The sequence below is a fragment of the Mya arenaria genome, chromosome 5 (assembly GCF_026914265.1).
Source record: "Mya arenaria isolate MELC-2E11 chromosome 5, ASM2691426v1".
NCBI lineage: Eukaryota > Metazoa > Mollusca > Bivalvia > Myida > Myidae > Mya > Mya arenaria.
The window spans coordinates 66279794-66305071 of record NC_069126.1 but is presented as its reverse complement, the minus strand read 5'-3'; the positions used below and the strand labels follow the sequence as shown (position 1 = coordinate 66305071).

The window sequence follows — 25278 nt, the reverse complement described above, 5'->3', positions numbered from 1 at the left end:
TTGTCTTGCTTGATGTACAAAACTCCAAACTCACATGTACCCATGAAGGGAATTGAACCCACGGCACACCTTGGTGAGAAGTGTGTGCCCTAACCACAGCGCTAACTGGCCTGTGATAGGAAACCTGCCTTTCTCATTTTAACTTCATCAATAAGAGAAAACTTCCTTAATGATTTTCTTTTTGTCAGATGGTACCAGAATTCGATACTGATAAAAAGTTTTATAGAATTACCATATTTACTTGTTTGTCTAGCTATTGTCATAGCCTTGTTCGATAATATTATTAATATTATTTTGAAGAATTATTTACTTGTCTATCTAGCTATTGTCAAAGCTTTAGTTTCAATATTGTCCATATCTTCACCGTACGCATGGAGAACTTAAAAACTATTAATACTAGGGGTATCACGGCAGGTATGTCTACCAACATATGCTGCCTTGACACAGGATATTATCAATTGTTTATAATGTACATAGTGTGAAGCTTTCTCAAGAGTCTGGGTAGAAATTACTATCACAGCTTCTTGGTACAGATTACTGTGGTAACATGCTTTATTGGGGTCATATGGCCCTTTGGCCCAAGTAGGGGAACAATAAATGTGTCATGTTCATCGGGATTAACAGTGTGGCAGATCTGTGGTCTAGTGGTAACACACTTGACTATCAATCCAAGGCCAAGGGTCACAGGTTGGATTCCCCGTCGCATCACTAAAAATACTAATCCAAATCGTCTTCCAGGAGGGACGTTAAATGGGAGTCCCGTGCTACAGTTCTATACACTGGTGCACATTAAAGAACCAGGGTAGCTCTAACCAGGGTTATTTTCCGTCTGTGCACTTTGCTCCAAAAACCTAAAATGACTAACAATCTTAACGGAACACTCGCCAAATGGGCAAGGCCCGAGTGCGAGTATAAATAAGCTGACGCACCACCGCCGGGATCAACAGTTTTGATTATAAGCCCTTGCTGAAATTCAACAGGTCTCTGAATTGGCCTGTAATGTATTCAGTATGCCTTCTTCAGTCATGTTCTGCTGATATGTTTTTAGCTTAAAAATCATACAACTTGATCTGCTCTGTGCTCCTTAAGCCGTCAAATTTATTTTAGGTAATTTAATTGAAGGGAAACAACTTGTATTTTATGTTGGCATTCAATTTAACAGTTGTTGTTTCCCTTGGTTATTACTCCTGAAAAAATCATATTCAAGGCATTTTACAAAATGGCCATAGGTCACTAAAAATACCAGTATGCCCGACACCTCTCATCAGTGGTAATGTGTCCCAAATAACCGAGTGGTAGCTCTACATCTGTTGGACTAGATTGCTCCACAAACTTGCCTACCGACCGCTAGCCGAAGTTTTGCAAGGATTTAAATATTCACATTCATTTTTTTTAATGCACCCTTTTAAAAAAAAGGGGAGTTATGCCCTTTTTTCAACTGATAAAATAACAGGGGTCATGATCACAATCAGTAAGTCAGACTCAAGTGACAAAACCAAAAGTCTTCATTTCATTGCAACTTTATCTGTAGATGAAATTACTAATCAAAATTGTACAATTATGCGAATTTACTTTAGTATGGAACAGAAGCAATTCTTTTAAAAAAATCAATTTGCCTTTCCGAGTTGGAATCTTGACCTGGACTGTTTGTAATCATGGCCCCTGATATTGGCATTCCAGTAAAAGAAACACTTTCAAGACCGAAGATTCAAACTTTTTCTTAGCATTGATTCTGGAATGAATTTGACGTCCGTCTCTTCTCTCACAAGATTACTAAACAGAACGGGATTGGGAACCTTGCTCTGCATGACCACTTGTTGGAGCTTGTCAGGTGGTCAAAGTATTCCACTGAATTATCAATTATTGAAATATACCGGTAATTTCCATTATTGGTCAATTGTATGTTAGAATGACAACTAGCATTGTGTATATTATGCAACTGAGTGCACTGCTGAAGCTGTTTGTATTATACATCCAACTACTATTAAATGCTGCTATGTTGGAAGAGAGAGCCACCTTGTTCCCTGTGGCTAGGATTATGTAGTCTTGTGGCAAGCGCTAATTTGATCCAGGTCATAGCTTTTGTAAAGGCTATTATGTAGTAGAGAAACAACTCTCACATTTTTTGTTTCCAAATCAATTAATTCAATATACATGTAAAAAAAAAGACACATTCCATAAAACTTTTATTTTCATCATAGATACTGTACAAACCAAGCTTGAATGCTGAACTTGTAAGTTCATTCATGTACATTGTTATATTATTTCATTCACGTGTCCAGCACTAAGTCATCCATGTTTATACAGATTAGTGTGGTGAGATAAGAAACAAGCGAACAGCAAATTATCAAGAATTATCATGAATCAAAATTATCTTTATGTGATATTTCCTTTTTCCCCCCGTTTTTTTCTATGTATACTTTTGCTAATTGTATTTGAGCAAGCATTAAATTTATACACAAAATTGAAGAAAAAAAGACGAAAAAAAACAACAACGTGATTTTCCCATAGCATTGATTTTTGAACTAACGGCTAAGAGCCTAAAACTAAACAGGAAGCAGGTCAAGTTCAAAATGTAATAGTCAAAGCAAAGAATACGCTCAGAAACAGTTTAAATAATTTCTTATTTTTATTATCGCTGTAATATCCCTCAAAATAGATCTCCATTTTGAAGAATAACAAAAGTAGAAGAAGGGAATAAGGCACTCGATATACATGTATGTGAAAAAATAACACTGCACAACCCATAGGAAAAAGTATGTACTTTCAAACCATGCATTATGTTAAGATATTCTAATCAATTTGCTAAGCACTTAATGTACAAAATTATTACATGTTCAAATAAGTTCTTGTCTGCACAAGACATAAACCTATTTTTTTTTTAAATCTGAAAGGGTCACAACTTAGGTTAACAACAGAAATTGTCTCACATTCACATCAAACAAGACATCATGTCCCATAAACACTGTCACCAAGTTTAATCATGATTGGATAATTAATACTTAGTTTTTGTCGGCACCAAAGAAATCAACCAACTAGAATTTAATATAAAAGAGACACTCTGGTGTTTCTGGGTCAATTCACCTGAGGCTCAAACTAAACATGGACATTGTGGCCACAAACCCTGTTGCCAAGTTTCATTATAATTAGGTAATCAATACAGAGTGACTTTCAAACCAAGATAGTTTTCAATTTGTAAGGTGCCTAACTATGGAGATACTGTCAGAGGTGTCCATTGCACGATTTAACCTGATTGAGACATAATACCAACAGATTTTGTCTCCGCGTTTCTTCATGATTGGATGCCGAATACTTCAGTGATTGTTCGCAAGGTTCAGCCTACCCTGCTGAAGCCAAAATTAACGGGACACAAAATTGAGTCAACATATAACACCTTACAGTGTGGACTAAACCTCAGGGCCTAGAGAAGATTAGTGAAAAGATATTACTTAGGTAAAGCTTTATCACAGGTAATTGTACCATTTATCCTTATCAAGCCTTTAGAAGCGAATGAACAATGACCCCTTACATACATTTCATAAAACAACATTACGTTATTAATCTGTTTTCTTTCATACCATTACATAACTGTTTTGTATACATGTATTTTAAATCCATAAACCAAGCGAAAAAAGATTTATAAAATATACGTCAAAACAAAAACTTCTGATATTAAAATTAATCCTGTAGTTTGACTATAAATTGTACATTAAGAACCAATTTATCAGTCTATAACCCAAAATCCATCACTAACATTTTTCAATTGAAGTCAGGTTTTTCCAATAAAAATATAGTTCATGCATTTCAGAACTCAATCAATCAAATGAAAACATAAGATATACTTTACACAGTAATGTAATAGTCAGCAGCATCAACATTTCAATTTACAATGGTGAGCCTGCCCAATTCAAACTAATATTGGAACATGTTACCCTCCACAATCATTAACAAATGCTCATTTATACAATATTTTACAGACATATTTCCACTACATGTGCATTCATCACAAAAAGAAATCAGCTGCTTTAGGACGTCTTTTCATTGGTGTAGGCCTTTGACCAATAGCCAATACCGGTGTAGTCACATGGGCAACTGGCGTTCCTTGACCTTGTTGCCTCTTGGTCTTGACTTTGTGGATGATCTGTTGGGTCCTTGGAGAAGGGGGCGTGTCCTTTCTGCCCCCTGGAGGTATGGGAGTCCCGACAGAGTTGGGGGATTTGAGAATACCCTGATCTGGTTTCTTCGTTGGGACAAAAGGGGTTAAGGGGCTGTTTAGGCTTTCCTTAAAACCTAAAATAGAACAAAAGAACAATGTAAATTAAGATGTATATAATATATTATCCATGTTTGCTGTAATAAATATTTAAAAACAGTACAGAAATATTACAATCAAAATATTGCACAAAACAATCTTGGATCATACTTTAATACTTTCATAGAAGTAAGACACATTTTAATAACGAATTGTAAAAAAGGTTTTCAAAAGCTAGCATTTAATGTATTTCCATAACTGTCACAAACTTATACATAAATAATGTTTATGTGACCAGCTTGTGCTGTACTAAGGAAACAATCACTCACGTAAGCTCCTACCTTGCGCTTTATTTTTCTTCATATCGAAGCTGACTCTCTTGTTAGACCGTGTTTTAGCTGACCCTGGAGTATTAACAATACTGGTTGGAGTTTGCGGCTTGTTGACCTTACTATACGCTTTTCTAACGAATGCTGCTGGGGGCTTAGAGCTATCAAACACAGCAAAATCTGCCGCAGGGCTTTTCTGTGAGCTTTTCTTGAACTTTTTATTGGGCACAAAGATCTCGACTTCTCCTTCTTCTGGTGCTTCCCATTTGGAACTGTTCGGTGTTTGTACACTGGGAGTTGTTGGTGTCGCTGTGCTAACAACGATTTCAGGTACTGCTTTGTTAGAACTGTCATTGCCTGTCACAGGAGTTGCATTCGATTCTACTGACTTATCACCATGTCTCAGCTTAGACCTTGTCACAGTTTCCGTCCTACTGACAGTCATTGAGGTTGGAATCATGGCACTTATAACCGTCCCTGTGGTGCTTCCAAGCATTTCAGCTTCCGACTTCCTTTTCTTAGCTTTCTTGGCAGAGTCTTTTGTTTCTAGGACCTGATTTTCATCAGTCTTTTGTGTAAATACATCCCAGTCCTTCAACTTTATTTTAGTTGAAGCACCACCCATGTCAGGTTTTTCAATTGACTTTTCACTGTCTTTTGCTGCGTCTGATTTATCTGCCTTAGCTTTACCGTCTTTTTTCATCTTAGTTTTAAAAACATCTTTGAGAAATTTTTTCCCTTTACTTTCACTGTCCGCATCTTTTTTCTTTATCTTTGTCAGAGGTTCTTCTTTTGAATTCACCTGCCAAAATAAATACAAGTATTTTATCCTAAAATAATACAGGTGTTTGTAGTTCTTGGCAAAGACACATTTTACTAATTGTAGTCTAAAATTGAGCATTCTGGTGTAATTTATGATTATGAACATTTGGGATTTAAAATAAAAAGAACAGGTACTGTAGGGCTTTATTCGGCTTTCTTACACATTTTTAGGAATTCTTGAAAAGCTTAAAAAAGTATCATTTTTTTTCCGGAACGACGAAATGACTGCAAAGCCTGATCATATAAAAAAGTATAGAAGATGTTGACATTCTAGGTTTGGTTTAAGGTTACCAAAACTGATCGAGCAATCAAAACATTTCAAATAATTACTATCAACATGGAATTGCTTTTATGTGCAAGCTAGCCATCATGGCTAACTCATTTAAATGTAATACAATTGGCTGCTGTAGTTTTTCAGCATTTTTTCTAAAATTGTTTTGTGTGGTTTTTGGAATTATAACTAGTGTTATTTCTCTTCCACCTTTTTTTAAGAGGGCCAGGGCCCTTAAAATTGTGAATTAACCATACAGTAAATTTAACTACAAAGGAGCAAAGGCAAAGCCAGCTTTAAAGTTCTGTTTTGAAGAGATAAAGAGACTTAAATTGAGTTGTTAAGAGTGTTTTACATTTTTTTTAAAGATTTTGATTTTGAAGAAAAATATACTTTTTGAGATTTTGAATGGGCAATTATTTCTACCAAACGTATAATGTTTATAAAACTAGTTTCTCTATAATTTTTTACCAATTCATATAGAATACAGAAAATATCATACAACTAAAGAAATAGTATGTAGCAAGTTACACAAGTATCTACCAGTATCAGTTTCAGCACAGGATATGTCCAGGTGTACTGAGGTCTCATAAATTGTTTAAACTCCATTTTTTATCTCCAACGCAAATCTACTTGATGTTTTCTACTTCAAAAATCTTCAGATTTGTTATTTCTAATCAAGAAATATTTGGTATTTATGTACTAAAATTTAATAATTTTTAATTAAGCTTTGCTAACAAATTAACACCTCTATCAAAAATTCAAGGAGAAGGAGTATAATTACAGGTATGGAGATGAGAATAAAGGTTCAACTCAAGCACTTAAGTCAATTATTTTGTAATTAACAAGATCATCTTAGAATTTTGAGTTTCACTCCATGTTATAAAATACAAAGGACATTAAAAACAATTATTTCACTATACTTCTAACAATTCAACACCTAGGAGAACTTTGACTGATTGACTTGAACAATTTATGGCAGTAAAAGTGAATGCCATTATCTAACATGTTATGTGTATTTTTAAAGAATAGTGGAATATGGGGTAAATACATGTACTGGTATTTCTCTCCTGTCTTAATATTGATTCTTTTATTGTTAATGAAAAAAAGCAGTGTTTAGCATTAAAGTTTCGCATCAAACTATCAATCAGTCTTTAAATACCTATTTTTTTTAAATTTGGTACAAATTGTTTCTTTCCTATAGTCAGTACTAATAGAATATCATTAATTGATTTAAGATTGAGAGCCCATTTCTTTGAAACGCAGGTTTACCAGTGAGTGTTTCCGTTTGCCTGTTTTCTCGCTACTTGAGCTGGGTCCAGGGACTTCATCAGACTCGTCTACCGCATTGTTGTTGGGATCATTATTCTCACTCTCCTCTGAAAGATATACAGATTTACAGTCGTACTGCAATAACAAAAACACTGCACAGCAAAAGCCAATGCTCATCTGTTACGGGCCTTGTATACTTGCATCCCTAGCAACATGTAAACCAAGTTTTTTTTTCCATTTAAGTATCTTTTTCACAACTTTGTGGCCAAAATACAAGATTTTGCATGCAGATGAAAACACCATTGATATTATAAACAGGGCAATGACAAAACCTAAGCTTGTTTTTTTCCCCAAAAAACAGATAACCTTTAAATTCATGATCATAAAGGCTGCCAAATTCTTCCTGTGCATATTTTCTTTATTTTCCAATAGTTTACTTGAGCTCGATTGAAAAGGAAGCCATAAGCAGACTCACACTAAGGCCTGTTTCTTGGGTTTAAATAAGTACAATCATCTTGGAGAGGCCAAAAGAATAAGCCCTTTTTGGCCTTTAAACCACTACCCTTTCAGTGGAATTCTGACACCTAAACCACTCTCATTGATGCCTCTATGACTTCAATAAATATAAGTACATTTTGCTAACCTCACATGAATTAACTACAAATATAGTCTCATTTCTGATTAAAGAATAAAGAACTTTCAAATCAAAAGTCTACCAAAACTATCATAATTTACCCTTTGACTTCTTTTTCTTCTTACTGCGTTTTCGTTTCTTATTGGTTTCAATGTCTATCAGCGTGCTTACAGCTTTCTGCATGTCATTGTTCGTTACTCCGGGAGTGATCACAATATGCTTTTGTCGTGGTAACGCCCCTTGCTCAATGTCTTGTAACCTATAAAATATTTGTTTTATTAAGATTAAGAAAATTCTTACTGAAGTGAATTAGATATTTTTTTCAGCAAGTACTCAAAAACAATACAACTAAGTCACCTGCATCATAAGCTTTCATGTATTTATTGTGTTTTACAGTATTTACTGCAGTCAATGTGATATTGCATACCTTTTGACAAGGTTATACAGCAGAGGCCTGTTTCTAGCGAGGACGGAGCTATCCTGGCTTACAGCAAACATGTGGTCAGCCAGCAACTTATTGTCAAACTGAAAGTACAGAAGTACAGCGTTTTACTGTAAGTATACAGCATTTCAAAGTTCATATTCATATGTCAAAGAAAATAATACTTTGGCAGGATTCATCAGTGAACAGCAACACATCGTTTAATACAGCTACATTGTAGTTTAGTCTGAAGGAACTAATTTTATTAAGCTTGATTCTTATAAATGTTGATAGCTTTTTTAGCTTATTGAATTTGAACTAGAGGTTTGATTTTGGCATGAAAACAAACATTTTTATGTCTCTCATATTATCCGTTTGTTTGCAAAACTACTGCATAAACATATTACTATGTACCTTTTGACCCCAGATGTATGCTATTATCGTATCTGCCTCTCATTTATAAGCATAAATAATTCAAATGATTTTGGCAGAATAAAGAATTAATTTATTTTATCAATATCATATGTACAACACAAATTTCACACCTCTTAACAATATTTTTTACAAAAGGCCATAATGCTTGTGTATCTGGGCTTCACCACAAACAAATCCAAAGTTACAAAAAATTTTTTTTGGTAAACTTTCATGGCTGTAGCTCAAGTACTTGTGGAGATACACATGACACTCGATTACATGCTCAATAGGCTGTTTTTAACAAAGTCAAGGGCCATAACTCTTCAAAAACTGTGCAGCCACACATTGAACCAACCCAAACTTCACATGCTGCTTAACATTCATGTCATGTTTCACCAATCTGGCTAATGTACTTCTGGAGATACACATGAAACAAATTAGTGACAGACAGACATTCAACCATGCCATAAACCAATACATAATCAAACTTAACTCTGATGTCAATTTTGATAAGCAATAACAACACCCCTGGTGGTGATTGAGCCCACGACATCTTGGGTGAGAGGACACATAGTCCAATGTCCACTTTCACCTGCATGATACTGTTAAATAAATGAAGTACAGGTATGCAAGTTCTACCTACCTGTAAAGCCATGAAAGGGACATCACTCTCCTCCTGCCCACTTGTCTCCCTTTGTCTCACAACTTCTGCAGCCCTCTCCAGAATGGGCTCGAATACTCGAGATATCACACGCCTCTGAATTGCTACGCTGAAATAACACACCAAAGTGTAATGAAATTGACAAATATTACTAATACATGAAAATAATCATTACTTGCTTACAAGTACTAAAGATTGCTTTTTTTTTTAAAAAGGGCTTGTCCCCAAAATGTGTGGTCGAAGGTGAGAAATAATGAATGATGGACATGAATTTGTACTTTTTGACTGGAGACAAACCAACATAAGGGTCATCTATGATTCTTGACAAACCTGCATACCAAGTATGAAGTACCTGGTTCCAAAGGTTCTTTAGTTATTCAGCAGAAACAAACTGACGTACGGACTGGTGACCAACAAATCGTTTTTCACCTGAAGGTCACTGTGACAAACATGGCAAAAAAAATGTTTTTTCCCATAAGGGGAGAGGGGAAAAGACATAAATACATGTAAATATAACAGAAACTGATCATATATGAACACACAATGTGTATTTATATTATGGTCATTGTTATTTTTTAAGACTTAGCGTACAGAGTATATAGAGGAAAAAAATCAAAACACTGTTGTTAACAGGTGTTTTCAAGCTGCTTAATTGGTCCAGTGCTTTCAACTTGACAGAGGAAGTAAAAAATGTAAAATGCTCATGCACAGACTGTGACTAAAGCAAACACTTACTTCTTTGCAAACTGTAAATATGTAATAAACGGCTGCAGCAGTTTAAGAAGCTGTTTTCCATTCAGCTGGAAAAAAAAATGAGCATTTCTAACGTTGTTTGACAACAAGAAATTAACATTTCAATTAATCAATGCCTAAAGTTAAAAGCCTTAGGCCTAAAAAAAAAACAACATTTGGTTCGGGTTACCCGACCCTACTTACGGAATAGGCGCCGACCCTAACGTTTTTATGATCAATTTGAAAAAAATAATAATGAAAAACTAAAAAAAAAAAAAAAAATTCTTTTTTTATTTTTGCTTTTCAATATGGCCTAAAAAATATTGTTTGGTTAGGGTTACATCCTTTTCAAAAATAGGTAGGGTAGGTAGGCTTTTTTTTTTTTTTATTAATTTTTTTTATTAGGCTTTATATAAGAATGTCATTTTCATCATTGGAGAATGGTGTTAAAGTTATCTTCTATATAAGCAATTAAGGTTTTAAACTACATATTGAAAAGCAAAAAAAATATTTTTTTTTTTTTTTAGTTTTTCATTTTTTTTTTCAAATTGACTATAAAAACGTTAGGGTCGGTGCCTATTCCGTAAGTAGGGTCGGGTAACCCGAACCAAATGTATTTTATTTTTAGGCCTATGTAGTTTAAAACCTTAATTGACCTACATGAAAAGGATGTAACTCTAACCAAACATTTTTTTTTTAGGCCTTAGTATATGACCTCACAGCAAACAGTTAACACTCATTTAAATTTTCATTAATCATAACAGCATTTGATTTAAACTTTAACAAAATAATTCATGGAGAAGTTAAACAAAAGTAACTGAAAAAAACAACACCATACCTGTTCCCCTCCAGTTTTCTCCACTTCTTCGAGGAATATGTCAGAGAAGTGTATCTTCAGACCATCCGGAATCATGTCAGCATTTGGGTTCATTATAAAGTCAGCATATATCTCGACCAGCATGTCTAAAGCTGAGGGACCCCAGTTCAGTTTACGCACAACGATCAGTGATTCTTCTAGCATATTTCTCACCATCTGAAACACCAAAAACTCATGTATAGTAGTATCACTCAATGTTTTTCTTCCCTGAGTATGACAGTGCCATTTTTGATTAGGAACATTTGAATTTTGCTGTTGACTAAAATTGTGACTTCAAAATTTGCCTCGAAATGTACAAGAATGATTTTAAAAATAGACAAAAAAGCTAAAAGAATGTGATATACATTGAAGTTTGTTTGCTTAATTTTTTACAAATTCTTCCATACAAAAACAGTCTACAGGACCATTTTTTATGAAAATTTAAAAGAAAAAGAAGGAAAAAAGACAAGTTTCAGCATTAAAAAAGGAGTCAAAATAGAAAAAAACACCACACTACCTTATTATGCAATATTAGAATTAAAAGCTGAGTTAAACATTCATGCAGTTTTTACCCCAATGGCAATTCCATATTAAAGCAAACAAACCTATTTCATATGTTCATAAAAATAGCCAAGCAAATGCCTTTTTACCATCATGAACTTGTCCAGTCTCCAGACATCAATACTGTTCCATTCTCGTGCCTCTGTGAGGAAGAATACTTTGATAAACAGCATCTTTGCCTCCACGCTGGCGAGCTCATGAACCAGTTTGGTGAGAGTTGTACTGAGCTCCTCCTGAAAGTCATTGAGAACATAGCAAACTTATCCGAAGGAAAGGTATCTTAATAAAGGTAAATGTAAAGTTAGATGTATTTCACTTCTCAATGATTAAAACAAGCAGCATATGCTTTGAAGAGCTTTTGTACCAACAGACAAGGATTAGAAAACTCCAAAATTATATTCAATCATCAGATGGGAAATATGGTCAATAATTATGTTTATATATTCATAGATGAGTTACAAATAGCATTTACTTGAAGACTATGATAGTCAACAATGGAAAGACATGAAACCAGTGTTAAATATTGTGTAAGAGACATAAAACCAGTGTTAAATATTGTGTAAGATGTATTCATATTTTTTTTTGTAGTGATAAGCTTTATGGTTTAAGGTATTCTTCCAACAATTGCTATTAAATGATTCTATCAGACCTTGGTACCAGCAATCACATAATCAGGTTTTCATTTTAAGTCAATTGCTTTTTGATTCCTAAAATGTAAAACAAATGACTGGAAATACAATTGAAATTTTACTAAAAGTGTTTTCCAAACCTGGACAACTGGTTTGTCTTGCATCCACATGCAATAGTGAAGCCCTTTCCATATCTTGAGAAGATCATCTTTTGTGAAGCCATCTACAGAAGAGAAAAACAAATGATAATAATATGCTATCTCGAAAAAAAATAAAAATACATATATGAATTCAAAGTGATGAAAAATCAGAAAAGCTAACAATATATAAAAAATACATAATATAATAAAAACCAAAAAACGTCAAAGAAACAATCATGCCAAAATATATTCTAGCCTCACCTACATCAGTGTTTTTTTCTTTTGGTTGAAAATTGGTAATACAAAATCCCCAAATATTAATTTTTTTCACAAAAATTAAAACTCAAAATTCACATATTTTTCTCAAACCAGTAGATACGATCAATTTTAATCAAATCATAGGCTCTTAAAATTCTTCAAACCCTTGTTATTAAACGGGCATTCCTGATTGAAATACAACCAAAATTTATATTCATAATTTTAGACATTTTTTCTTTACAAACTATTTAAGTCCAAATTTACAAAAAGGTGTGATAAGAGACTTTACTTCATAAACAAACCCTTGCTAAAAGTAGATTGATCATGAAAACATATATTAATGGTATATGTATACTTATGTTTTATCTTTGAAGCATAATTGTATAAAACTTTCAAATTTGAAATTTGCACATAGTCTAGATTGGCCTGGGCCTTTGTTATCAGGTCCAATCAAGTGCTAGTTTTACATATGATCAGTAAATTGACTGATCAATTTCACAACAAATATGGTGCTATTTTTAAGACCTCTTGGACTGAGAATCATGAAAAAATGCATGTGACTTATACAGTTGTTTTATCAAAAAATTCGTAGATCTGAGCTTGTTTCCATACATAATTATCGATCCGAAATCTGCTAACCTTCTAACCTGCTGTTGTGAATGATAAAGATTGTATGAAATTTTAAAATATTTAATGTAAAAAAATATGATTAAAAGTGGATTATTTATTTATAATGTGTATCATAGAGTACTAAAACACATTTTTATGATCCTCAGTCCAAGAGATCACCCTAGGGACCAATTTCTTGAATCAGGTAGCTTGACTGGCCAAAAAATGCAGTCCAAATACCAAGTTACTGTGGTGGTCAGCTGTCACATGATATGCATTTTGGTATCATAATTGTGTATGTAATTTAAGCAATTGAAGGTCAATAACTCTGAAGTAACTTGGCCTACATGACTTGAACATTGTTGAGATATTCTCCAATTTCACACATTTGTCCTAGTTAGTCCATATAATTGTACGTTGACAGATTTTTTTTAGATATTTGATATGGCAAATCCTTCACGTACAAATTATTTAGTATCAAAAGTGGGTAGTTGTTCCGATCAGGATTCCGGGTTAAAGCATATAGCGTCTATAAAATATCATAAAAACAAGAAACATTACCAGATAATGTTATTTTATATTAGTTCCGTACACAAAAAAATAAATATCCAACTTATAATTATGAGTTTGACGGCTTTTCTTCATTTCATTCTGTCAAAACGTAACGGTATATACATAAAGGGCACCTGCAAGGCTTCAGGGCACAGTTTTAAATCACTCGGAACATTTTGGCCATGGCCGAGTTGTTAAGATTGTATATCGAGGTCTATCTCGAAGCTTTCTCGGAGGAGGCCGAGCTATTACGATTGTATCGAGTTGTTCCCCTTCGCATAATTGTTGTCTGTGTCAGTCAACTTTCGTTTTATTGGAAAGGTAAACAACTTGTTTTAATGCATTAAATGCTTGTTTAGTGCAAAATAACATTTCACTTACATGGTGAAATATGAGTATAACTCTTTATGATCAATTTCAACCATAAAATACTTCACTTAAATCAATTTCAATATTTTTAAAACACCCCCGTTTTTTGCACATTCCCGTTTAGACGTTAGGGATTGGAAGAATCCCGTTTAACATGTCTATTATTTTAGACTTTTGTCCTAGTTTGATCTAATATTTATCGCCAAACTTGGAATTGTGATCAGGTGAAAACATTTATGGTAACAGCGTAGATATCAATGTTTTCACACTATTAGACATGGATTACTCTGACATGACTGAAGCGAAATGCATCTTCGGCTTATAGTCCAAATAATTGTACGTTGACGGATTTTTTTTAGATTTTTGATATGGCAAATCCTTCACGTACAAATTGTTTAGTATCAAAAGTGGGTAGTTGTTCCGATCAGGATTCCGGGTTAAAGCATATAGCGTCTATAAAATATCATAAAAACAAGAAATATTACCAGATAATGTTATTTCATATTAGTTCTATACACAAAAAAATAAATACCCAACTTATAATTATGAGTTTGACGGCTTTTTTTCATTTCATTCTGTCAAAACATAACGATATATACATGAAGGGCACCTGCAAGGCTTTAGGGCACAGTTTTAAATCGCTCGGAACATTTCGGCCATGGCCGAGTTGTTACGATTGTAAAACGAGGTCTATCTCGAAGCTTTGACGGAGGAGGCCGAGCTATTACGATTGTATCGAGTTGTTCCCCTTCATATAATTGTTGTCTGTGTCAGTCAACTTTCGTTTTATTGGAAAGGTAAACAACTTGTTTTAATGCATTAAATGCTTGTTTAGTGCAAAATAACATTTCACTTACATAGTAAAATATGAATATAACTCTTTATGATCAATTTCAACCATAAAATACTTCACTTAAAACAATTTCAATATTTTTAAAACACCCCCGTTTTTAGCACATTCCCGTTTAGACGTTAGGGATTGGAAGAATCCCGTATAACACGTCTATTATTTTAGACTACTTCGGCTTAGTATTCACATTTTGTCAAAGTTTGTGTTGCTTATCCGTTATTAAGATCATGAACACTTCCCGGTTGTCCCTTGTAAAGCTTGTCGTTTATCAACAAATAAAGAACAACTACCCATATAAAAAGAACCGACCAGTTGCGTACATTAACAGATATAGAGATTAAGAACTCATGAAAATGTTTAAATACCGCGAAAATATGTTGCTTCATTGACATTTTCAATTCTTATCAAATAACATACCTTTCTTCGATGATGATTTTGCACGCAGATATTTTTTTAACTTTTTAACTGCCTTGAAACGAGTTTTCTTTTCATTTCCTGCGAGATTTTGCGCAAATTTAACTTCAACTGGCATAATATTCGCCATCTTTGCCCCACATGTCCGGTGATGAAAGTAATTTTTCACTGTACTAATCACTCGAAATAAACGGTTACATTACACTAAATTTATAAAATCAAATGAAAAGGGGGAATCTTTTGTGTTCTAAATATTTGAAAAATAAATAAATTTATTACGTAAATATAATAAATAGCGAATGATTAGGACACAAACTTTTCAAGGGTAACACTAGGTCAGAGTAATTGCAGAGCAACCCCTAATGCTTGTCTTTTGTGTAATTTTCATTTAAAAGAGCATACTCAAAATATGTATTAATGCCAGTGTTTTGGGCCTTGATGCGCATGCTCGTCTCCTATCTGGCAACATATGCACACAATTTTTAATGTTTTAGAATTATAGCCAAGGCATTCCAAAACCAAGACTAGTTTTGTATGACATTTCCTTTTCTTTCAAAAATCAGACAAGCTTGACAAGTACATCTGCATAGGCTCATAGTACAGCCAATTTTGTTGAATTATAATGCTTCAACTTTGGACTCAAGGCATTCAAAAAAATGAAGCAGACAACTTTGAGGAGTGCCACAAGCACACCATGGATGATCATTGGAATTGAGATCTGTGAATGGCAAGAGATGTCCCTGCCCAATGTTGAAGTTTTGTTCTAAATTTCATGGGTTCCATAGCTGCACCCAGATTGGCCTTCTATATGAGTCGTGGACTTAAATGAATTAAGGTACAGATAAAACAGCTGAAAGGTATCATAGGATATTGGAAATGTATATATTTGTTATATTTCCAAATATTTCTGCTTTATTTCTAGGTGAAAAGCAGTCATAATTTTGGAATTTCATATTTTACAATACCAGAGAAGCAAATTTATTTAGATGTCATCAGAGGTACTTAACTGACATCTAACTAAATCATTCTTTAATACCCCAAGTTGGTCAACTGACAACAACATTCAAATCTGCCAGAAATTTATTATTACAAATTTAGACACATCAATAGTACAAATATTAATTTTTCAAATATACATTATGTACATGTATTTGATATTATGTACATGTATTTGTACTAATTAGTTATCTAAGTCATAATGTGGATTTACATGTATCAAACATGATTAAAGACAGTCAAACAGGCAAAACATGATCAATTTAAAACAACATTTCATATGTAGCAGTCGAAATAAGCACAAGCCCGCAAGGGCACCAGCCCACAAGCCCTGCACTGGTTAATTGCTTTCCATGCTTGCTCAAATTCTGGATATTATATAGCAGTGATTTCTAATGTAAGAAATCGGGCTTATTGATCCGGTCTTATTTCGATAACTGCATATACTTGTGATCCTAATGTTTTGAGACACTTAAAAGTACATACTTAGGAGCAAACAAGTTCAGACCCCAATTTCTAGAAAGTTCTTTAGTGTAACAAGCTTCAATAGCTTATTTCATTAAGCAAAAGGTCTTACTTTATCTTGATTCTACTAAATAATAATTTGTGTGTCGGACTATTGTAACGATAACTTCCTTTTAAAGTCCCAAACCTCTTTAAGAATGTAAATATTACACACATTAAACCAAAATAATAATATTGAGCTTAGATTAATCCTGTTAAAAGGGCCTTAATAAGTTTCGAAAGAAATTAGGGTCAAGAACAAGAATCCAGTCTGAGGCCAGTTTCAATAAAGATTGTAGTCAGTCTTAGTTGTCAACTAAAATCATCTTAGCTTCATATGTGTTATTTTGTTACACTTTTGTGTAAATTATTAAAAACGACCACAAATGTTGAGGAAAAAAACCCATACTTCTTGATGCAATTTGTGATGTTTATACAGATTTAGGATACCGGTAATTGTGGCTGCATCTTAGATCCTTATTGAAATAGGCCAGTGGTAAACATAAAGTACAGATTATTAACCATCTGAAAGCAAAAAGGGAAACTTCAGGAAATAGTCCATTGAGGTATTACAAGAAAGAGATAAACACATTATATTATAAATATGTAATTTTCTTTAAAAAATAAAATGTACATGAAATGTCACTGAAAATGTAAATACAAGAAACGCCACAATGCGACGAAACCAGGTTTTCAATGATTGACAAAAGAACTTCAGCCTATGTCTGTTTTTCTATTTTAGTAACAGTGATCTTCACCATAGGGACCCCAAACGCAATCACATGAAAGCTATCCATAAACTCTTCCTATATACCAAGTTGGGTCAAGATATGTCAACCCTAACTAAAGTTATTCAGTTTCAACCGTTTTTCTATTTTTAGTAAAGTGACCTTGACTCGATGTCCCCAAACGCAATCCCATGACAGGTCTCTGTAAACTCTTCCTATACCCAAGTTTGGTCAAGATATGTGAACCCTGACTAAAGTTATTCAGTTTCAACCATTCTTCTATTGTAAGTAACAGTAACCTTGATCCTTGGGACCCCAAACACAATCCTATGACAAGTCTCCATAAACTCTTCCTTATACCAAGTTTGGTCAAGACATGTGGACCCTGACAAAAGTTATTCAGTTTCAACTGTTTGTTCTATTTTTAGTAATAGTGACCTTGACCTTGGCCCTATGGACACCAAACGCAATCCCATGAAAGGCCTCCATAAACTCTTCCTTAATACCAAGTTTGGTCAAGATATGTGGACCCTAATTAAAGTTATTCAGTTTCAACCGTTTTTCTTTTTTAGTAACAGTGACCTTGACCTTGTCCCTAGGGACCCCAAATGCAATCTCATGAAAGGTATTTATAAACTTCCCCTATAGACCAAGTTTGGTCAAGATATGTCAACCCTAACTAAAGTTATTCAGTTTGTACCGTTTTTCTATTTTTAGTAACAGTGACCATGACCTTGACCCTAGAGACCTCAAACGCAATCCCATGAAAGGTATCCATAACCAAGTTTGGTCAAGATATGTCAACCATTACTGATATTATTCAGTTTCATATGTGAGTTTGACGCCGCCCGGCCTCCCTGCTGCCCAGGCTGCCCGCCCGAAAAAACAACGTTCATCATTCTAATAACCAGGTTTCACTTTGTGAAAACCTGGTTAAAAAGCCAAAATATATCATTGCACAAATTCAGGTAAACCTAGTTTGAATAGGAGATAAATTACTAAGAGGCTAGTTACACTGAAATTAAACAGGTTTGTTTTTTTTAAGCTCAAATATTCAAACTATGTCTACTTAATTGGCGTTAAATGGAAACTCAAGTGAAAAACATCGTGTCATGACAACTTTTTTGTTACATCATTTCAAAATGTTCAGCCCCGCATAGTGATATTAATATTTTCACTGCAGTGAAAATAACAGCAGTGAAATTATTACATATTTCACACAGAAGCATTTTTTTTATTACAAACCATTTATTGATTTAGTATTTAAATTTTTGTTAATTATTTTCAATACGTACATATACATACATTGAAGACACGCAGCCATGTTTTGTCTACATTTCATGACACCATTCTTACATTAAAACAAATCAGTCAAATGTGAAAATATAATTTCATCACAGATAATATGGCTAAAAATAAACAAAAAAGGATGAACATTGAATCTTACAATGGAAAATACAAATGTATTTACAAAAACAGCACATCTTTGTCATGTGAAAAAAAAACACTAAAACAGAATGGCCTTATTTACAAAGCAACATATTGGGTTTGGTAAAAATAGAATGTATCAAGCAGAGGCCATATTTACAAAGCAACTTCCTAGGGTTAAGTTTTCTGCTTAATGAATTTCTTAATTGCTTCTTTTCTAAAGTGAATCAAAGGAAACTACGATGTTTGTACATCAGAAAATTGTCATGTATATGAATGAATATGATGAAAATCAGAGGGGATCTGATATAATCGTTTTCAAGCAGTAGAAAAAGGTCACTTAGTTCATTTAGAGTTTTGTGATTACGACCCATGGCAGGCCTTCGTTTCATTTAAAGATGGGAAAACGACATATATTTGCAGTACCATCATGGAAAGACAAGCTAGAAATATTTTTAAAACTTGCATGTTTTTATAAGCCAACAAAACAAATAATCTGGTATGAAGTGGGCAGGCAGAACACTATTTTGTAGAAAACCACATAAGAGTCCTAAATACCTAAGCAACAACCTGAATTTTTAAAAGACTTAAGCTTAAAATGGAATATGTTAATCAATAGAAAAACAGTGGGAACATTATTCTTGCATACTGGACGTGTGTTTCCGGTCATGTGACCAGTGCTGGAAAAACCCATCTTACATACCCCATGTAAGATGAATCACGCGCAACAACGCGCCACTTCTTATTTAATTTATTTCAGTATGGTTTATGAAAGATATAGTATGCCATTTCAATAAAGCGCAATCAAATATATATGTTTGCAAGACTTTTAATTAAAATAAAAAATAATTCATCGTAAAAAAACGCTTTATTTTTCAGTTATTTAAAACTACTGCGCTCTATGACGTCAGTAAACAACGTCGCACGCGCTTTTTGGTGTAATTGTACAAAAGTTAATTTTTTCTTAGTCATTTTTCCACAAATTCATAATTTTAGGTATGCAAGAAAAAATATCAATCATGTTTTTCCGTTCCGGATCAAAAAATCAGACCCTCGGGCACGCTGCGTGACCGGTAACTCGGCAAGCCTCGTTACCGGCTTACGCACGTGCCCTCGGGTCGGATTTTTCTATCCTTACCGGAAACACATGATAGATACTTATAATCCCCACACAGATGTGGTCACTGACCTATAAACTGGTTTATACGTCTGTGATATAGTCAACATGGTTTATTTCAGATGCAGACTTTCTATGTAACAACCTGAATTTAAATAGAGTGTAACAGCTTAAGCAATGTACAGTAGGAGACGTTGGAATGCAATGTAAACACAAATACACACATTAACAAAAAAGACAGGTATTCGCAAAAGCAACAATTATCACTCATTTACAATCTTCACATCTTATAAATATTACAAAAACAACAACACAATCTCATCAAACATAAGGAAAACCATGCTGTCAAATTGTTAAAAATTTCATATCCATAACACATTCATCATAACCGCACGTCGTTTTCCGTATATTGCACAGCAGTGTAGCTATTTATATCAGACACGTTTCGATTCGACTGCTGGAAGATGATGTCCACGCGGTTGTTGATTAAGTAAATCATGAGACATGACACCAGAAGCAGGAGCAAACCAACAACGAATGTTGTCACCTGAAATATACAAGAACAATCTGAATGGTTAACTTATTTGGGCAAGGGCAACGTCAGTGTTCGCTAGCATTTGATTGCTGTTTTTTCATTTGAAAAAGTGCCATAACTAAACGACTATGAAAGCAAGAGTTAAAGGCCTTGCTTATGAACATTATCTCTGGCAACATGACTGTATACCAAGTATTATCTAAATATCTTGATCAGTGTAAGAGTTATGGCCAAATTTCATCGAAAAAAAATCGAGCCAATAAAACAGTGAAGATTGTTACTGAAAATGATGGATGTCAACATGATTTTAACATGGGTAGCCTAACACCTTGTAGTTAGTAAGAGTTAAACGTTACAAGTTTCTCAGATTATAGGAAATTGAACAGATCTGTCTTCAAAAACGTGAGATCTAACATTTGTTGAAATAGAAAACTTAGCTTCAAGGAAAAAAAGGTTACACTATATACTTAAGGTAAACTAGAATGGGAGGTTGGTAGTGGGAATTTCATATACATGCAGTGATTTTTTGGGAATTATTTTTACCACCTGTGCCTTGCAATTTGGGAAAATATTTCGCCTTTGGGGAAAAATACAAAATCAGGCCAAAATAGCTAATATAATGGCAAATATACATGTTTGAACTTTTTTATGCATACATAATGCTGTGAAAGAATAAGTTTTGTAAAGATTGTGTTTATATTACAAGAAATTCATTGCTTTTTTATTCATTCACATAATGGACATTTATCAAATTGGGAAAAACTAATAAAATTTTGGGAAAAATGGACAGTTTTTCACAAGGGGAAACGGCCTTTAGAAGGCAGTAAATTGCCGCAAAAAAAATCACTGACATGAAATGGAAATGGGTGGTATCTCTTTTTTATATTCATCCACATGTTATACAGTTATAAGGGGTTGATGCCCGAAGATGCTTAACTTCAATTTCACCATGTGGTTTTTTCGAGGACCAAACATTTCTTGTGATAAATTTTACCTAACACAGTTCTGACAGAATTGTCCTTTCATAAAACAAAATTTTTGTATTTCAATTTAATAAAATGTTCACAACTGGAGCAGAAGATACATGAAAACATGCATCAGTACCTATACATAAACCAAGAGTTGAAGAACTGTTTAACATTCACCATTCTGATCCACATGCAATTTCTGTTTACACATATGAAAAACAACATGAACACACACACACCTCATAATGAGACTGGTTCTGGGGTTGCAGTGGGACTGCTTGAGTCAAATATTGCGGCGGCACGTTTGTGTATAATGTAGCCCCCGAAAAGGGAGATAATTAGGATGATAACTCCTGTCACTAGCGTGCTCACCTGCAACAGAGGCGGAGAGATGTGTGCAGTGCAGTGATCCAGCTAAGCTGATTTATAAATTCCAACTTTTATCATTTTATTTAGTACAGCAATGCTTCTTTTTAAGCTGGACTCAAGAGATATATGGGAGAAATTGCCAACCAAATATTTTAAGTACAAAATTTATTTCATTTATTTTCTTCAATAATTGAAATGAAAAAGATCTTTTTTAAAGAACTTCCCCTTTTTGACAACTCTGTGAAATACCTCTAGTTGTCCTTAATTTATCATAGTTTTCTGCTCTTATTAAGACAAACTAGGTCGACTTTTAAACCTAGCCAGAACACTGCAACACACGTGGGTACAAGTTAAGATGTAAGTTCTTTAAGTACTTGAACCATTCATAGTAATGTTAATTTTGATGCCTAATGACCCTCTATCATTTGGCAACATTGCAATGGGCAATTCTGACAACCAAAATTTATATATGGTGGCTGATTTGTGCAGCGAAAATATGATAATACACCATGTGGGGTTGTGAAAATAAAAATTATAATCAGGAGTTTTTTCGCCCTACTCATTGGCAAATTTGTGCCTCAACTTAATAGTGGTGTTCTTTTACCCTGTCACATGGCGTATTGTCTTTGTGTTTTGCCCCACCACTTAGCGTGTTTTTGTATTTTCCCCCACCACTTAGTATATTTTTCATTTTGCCCCACCAGTAGGCGTATTTTCGCATTTTGCTACACAACTTCTCATATTTTTGTATTTTGCCCCACCACTTATCATATTTTTGTATTTTGCCCTACCACTTATCATATTTTTGTATTTTGCCCAACCACTTGGCATATTTTAGCATTTTGCCCAAACACTTGGCGTATTTTTGTATTTTGCCTCACCACTTGGTGTATGTTTGTATTTAGCCTCACCACTTGGCATGTTTTTGTATTTTGCCCCACCACTTGGCATGTTTTTGTATTTTGCCCAAACACTTGGTGTATTTTGGTATTATGCCCCACCACTTAGAATGTTTTTGTATTTTGCCCCACCACTGGGTGTATTTTTGTGTTTTGCCCCACCACTTGGCAAATATTTGTATTTTGCCCCACCACTTGGCATGTTTTTGTATTTTGCCCCACACCTTGGCAGTTTTTGTATTTGCCCCACCACATGGCATATTTTATAATTTTGCCCCACCACTTGGCATTTTTATTTGCATTTTGCCACACCACGTGGCATGTTTTTGTATTCTGCCCCACCACTTACATATGTATCATATTTTTGTATTTTGCCCCACCACTTGGCATATTTTTGAATTTTGCCCCACCACTTGGCATATTATTGCATTGCCCCACCACTTGGCATTTGTATTTGCATTTTGCCACACCACTTGGCATTTTTATTTGCATTTTGCCACACCACTTAGCATATTTTTGTATTACACCCTACCTCTTAGCATATTTTTGTATTTTGCCTCACCACTTAGCATATTATTGTATTTTCCCCACCACAAGGCATTTTTTGTATTTTACCCCACCACTTGGCATATTATTGTATTTTCCCCACCACAAGGCATTTTTTTTTGTATTTTACCCCACCACTTGGCATATTATTGTATTTTGCCCCACCACTAGGCATATTTTTTACATTTTGCCCCACCACTTCGCATATTATTGTATTGTGCCCTACCACTAGGCATATTATTGTATTTTGCTCAACCACTAGGCATATTTTTGTATATGCCCCATCACTTGGCGTATTTTTGTATTTTGTCCCACCACTTGGCATGTTTTTGTATTTTACCCCGCCACTTGGCATATTATTGTATTTTGCCCCACAAATTGTCATATTTTTGTATTTTGCCCAACAACATGGCACATTATTGTGTTTTGCCCTTTGCACTTGGCATATTTTTGTATGTTGATTTACGACTTGGCATATTTTTGCCAAATAAAATGAGGTCACCAGGCATCTCAAACTCATAGAATTGTACATTGTTTACTTGATGCACGGAAACAACTGTGATATACATGAGAAAGCTACCTACTGTGAAACCACTATTATCCTGCAGTTTCTAATTTTACTGGATTTGGAATTCAAAACATTTATCATATTTTTCATACTTGTCAAAATTATGAAAAATCAAGATCCTCATGTTTGATATTCCATTTATAACAAAGTATAATACTGCAACAGACTCACATGGCTTCACAGTAGGTTTTTATACAATGATTATTATATAGTTTAGTGTATTTCTATAATGGGAACATCTTCACAACAAACGAAAAACAAAATATGAAAGATCAGGAAATCCAGTTGAATAAAAAGTCAAGTCAGAAATCAATATCATTTAAGATTTTAAGATGTTGAAATAATAGTCTAACATGCCCAGTCAAATGTATTTCTTTATGACCATGAATAATCTATTAGAAAAATAAAATGTTTGATACTTTCAGTTATAAGATAGCCCCTTTATATATTATGGATATGTGCAACAAACTAGCAAATATATGAACCCGGCACATTATCATAGCTTTTGGCTGCTTTCATTTAAATTTCATTATGATTTAGCAAGGGAGTTAGTAAATTGTTAGTGTCAAAAGATGAGTAAAAATATTCAACAGCGATTTAGTTGAAATGAAATTATTCAAAACGTATTTTATATATTTCTTTCAAAGAATCAATCTAAAACATCATAATTGATGCGATTGTCTATCAAAAGTCTAAAATGTCCTTTTTAAAGGTGTAAAAGTGAGAAAAACACAATAAAAGTTATTTATTTTTTTTGGTAATTATCCAAAAGTGGAATGCCTTCTTAAACAATGAAATATATTCGTACCAACAAGAGTTTTTAGATTTTTGACGTATGACAATTTAATTAATTTTCAGCTTGTCTGTGTTTCTAAAGAAAGTGAAGGTATTGTCAAGCAGTCTTAATGTCACTGTCCGTGTCATTGCCACGCAAAACTATGACCTTCGCTATATAAATCCATAACCATTCAAGATATTCAAATGGAACTTGGTACACATGTTGCCAGAGACAATATCCACATGTAAGGCAAGGCACATAACTCTGGCTTTAATTATTTTAACCTATGTCATTTGTTCAACTGATAGAAAATAACAACAGACATCCACATTAGCGTTTGCCTGCCGGTTCTCTTGTTTTCTAAATGATAATAAACAAATGTTCTGTTGTAGTAAATATCATTATAAATGCTAGAAAGTCCCTGTGGGGCATGAAAGTTTTTCCAAGAAAAACAAAAAAGCATTCACTGCTGCTGTAATATATATTCACTGCAGTCTTAAATATATTCACTGAAGCCTGTAATATTCACTGCGACCAATAATATATTCACTGCAGCCTGTAATATATTCACTGTGACCAATAATATATATAATATGTAATATGTTATATGAATATGTAATATTCACTGCAGCATGTAATATATTCACTGCGGTCTGTAATATTTACTGCAGCCTGTTATATTCACTACAGCCTGAAATAGCCTTTAATATCTTTATTACAGCCTGTTAAATTTCCTGCTGCTTATAATATATTCACTGCGGCCTGTAATATTTTCTGAAGCCTGTAATACATTCAC

At 33.9% G+C, this 25278-nt stretch overlaps 2 protein-coding genes across 4 annotated transcripts in view; both read right to left on the bottom strand.

Annotated features, from left to right (window-relative positions):
* Positions 1 to 2173: 2173 nt before the first annotated feature.
* LOC128235364 (ribosomal RNA processing protein 1 homolog A-like) lies at positions 2174 to 15177 on the bottom strand. Of its 2 annotated transcripts, none has more exons than XM_052950174.1 (11): positions 15050 to 15177; positions 11995 to 12077; positions 11315 to 11458; positions 10647 to 10841; positions 9812 to 9876; positions 9059 to 9185; positions 8008 to 8105; positions 7682 to 7839; positions 6947 to 7053; positions 4582 to 5383; positions 2174 to 4290 (listed from the first exon to the last, which is right to left on the bottom strand). In XM_052950174.1, the coding sequence occupies exons 1-11, from the start codon at positions 15174 to 15176 to the stop codon at positions 4004 to 4006; spliced, it is 2193 nt and encodes a 730-aa protein (XP_052806134.1). In that variant the 5' UTR covers position 15177; the 3' UTR covers positions 2174 to 4003. The 2 variants fall into 2 exon arrangements, with proteins under 2 accessions (XP_052806134.1, XP_052806135.1); XM_052950175.1 differs by having other exon boundaries at positions 4594 to 5383.
* Positions 15178 to 16114: 937 nt separating this feature from the next.
* Positions 16115 to 25278, bottom strand: part of LOC128234502 (nicastrin-like) — a 44469-nt gene continuing 35305 nt past the window's right edge. Inside the window, exons 15-16 of one of the 2 annotated variants that reach the window (XM_052948760.1) lie at positions 21562 to 21694; positions 20230 to 20366 (exon numbers count right to left, since the gene is read on the bottom strand). In XM_052948760.1, the coding sequence (XP_052804720.1) occupies positions 21563 to 21694 (132 nt within the window). In that variant the 3' untranslated portion in view covers positions 20230 to 20366; position 21562. Of the gene's footprint in view, positions 20367 to 21561; positions 21695 to 25278 lie in introns of both variants that reach the window. The other variant, XM_052948759.1, reaches the window with a different exon arrangement.

Bases quoted from the DNA above. Each gene is read 5' to 3' on its own strand.
- LOC128235364 (XM_052950174.1), bottom strand. From the start codon at position 15,176: ATGGCGAATATTATGCCAGTTGAAGTTAAATTTGCGCAAAATCTCGCA. The intron at 10,842-11,314 runs GTAAAAAGGCAT...TTGGTGTTTCAG, and splicing joins GACTGGACAAGTTCATGATG to ATGGTGAGAAATATGCTAGA. The intron at 9,186-9,811 runs GTAAGTGTTTGC...GTGTTATTTCAG, and splicing joins TATTTACAGTTTGCAAAGAA to CGTAGCAATTCAGAGGCGTG.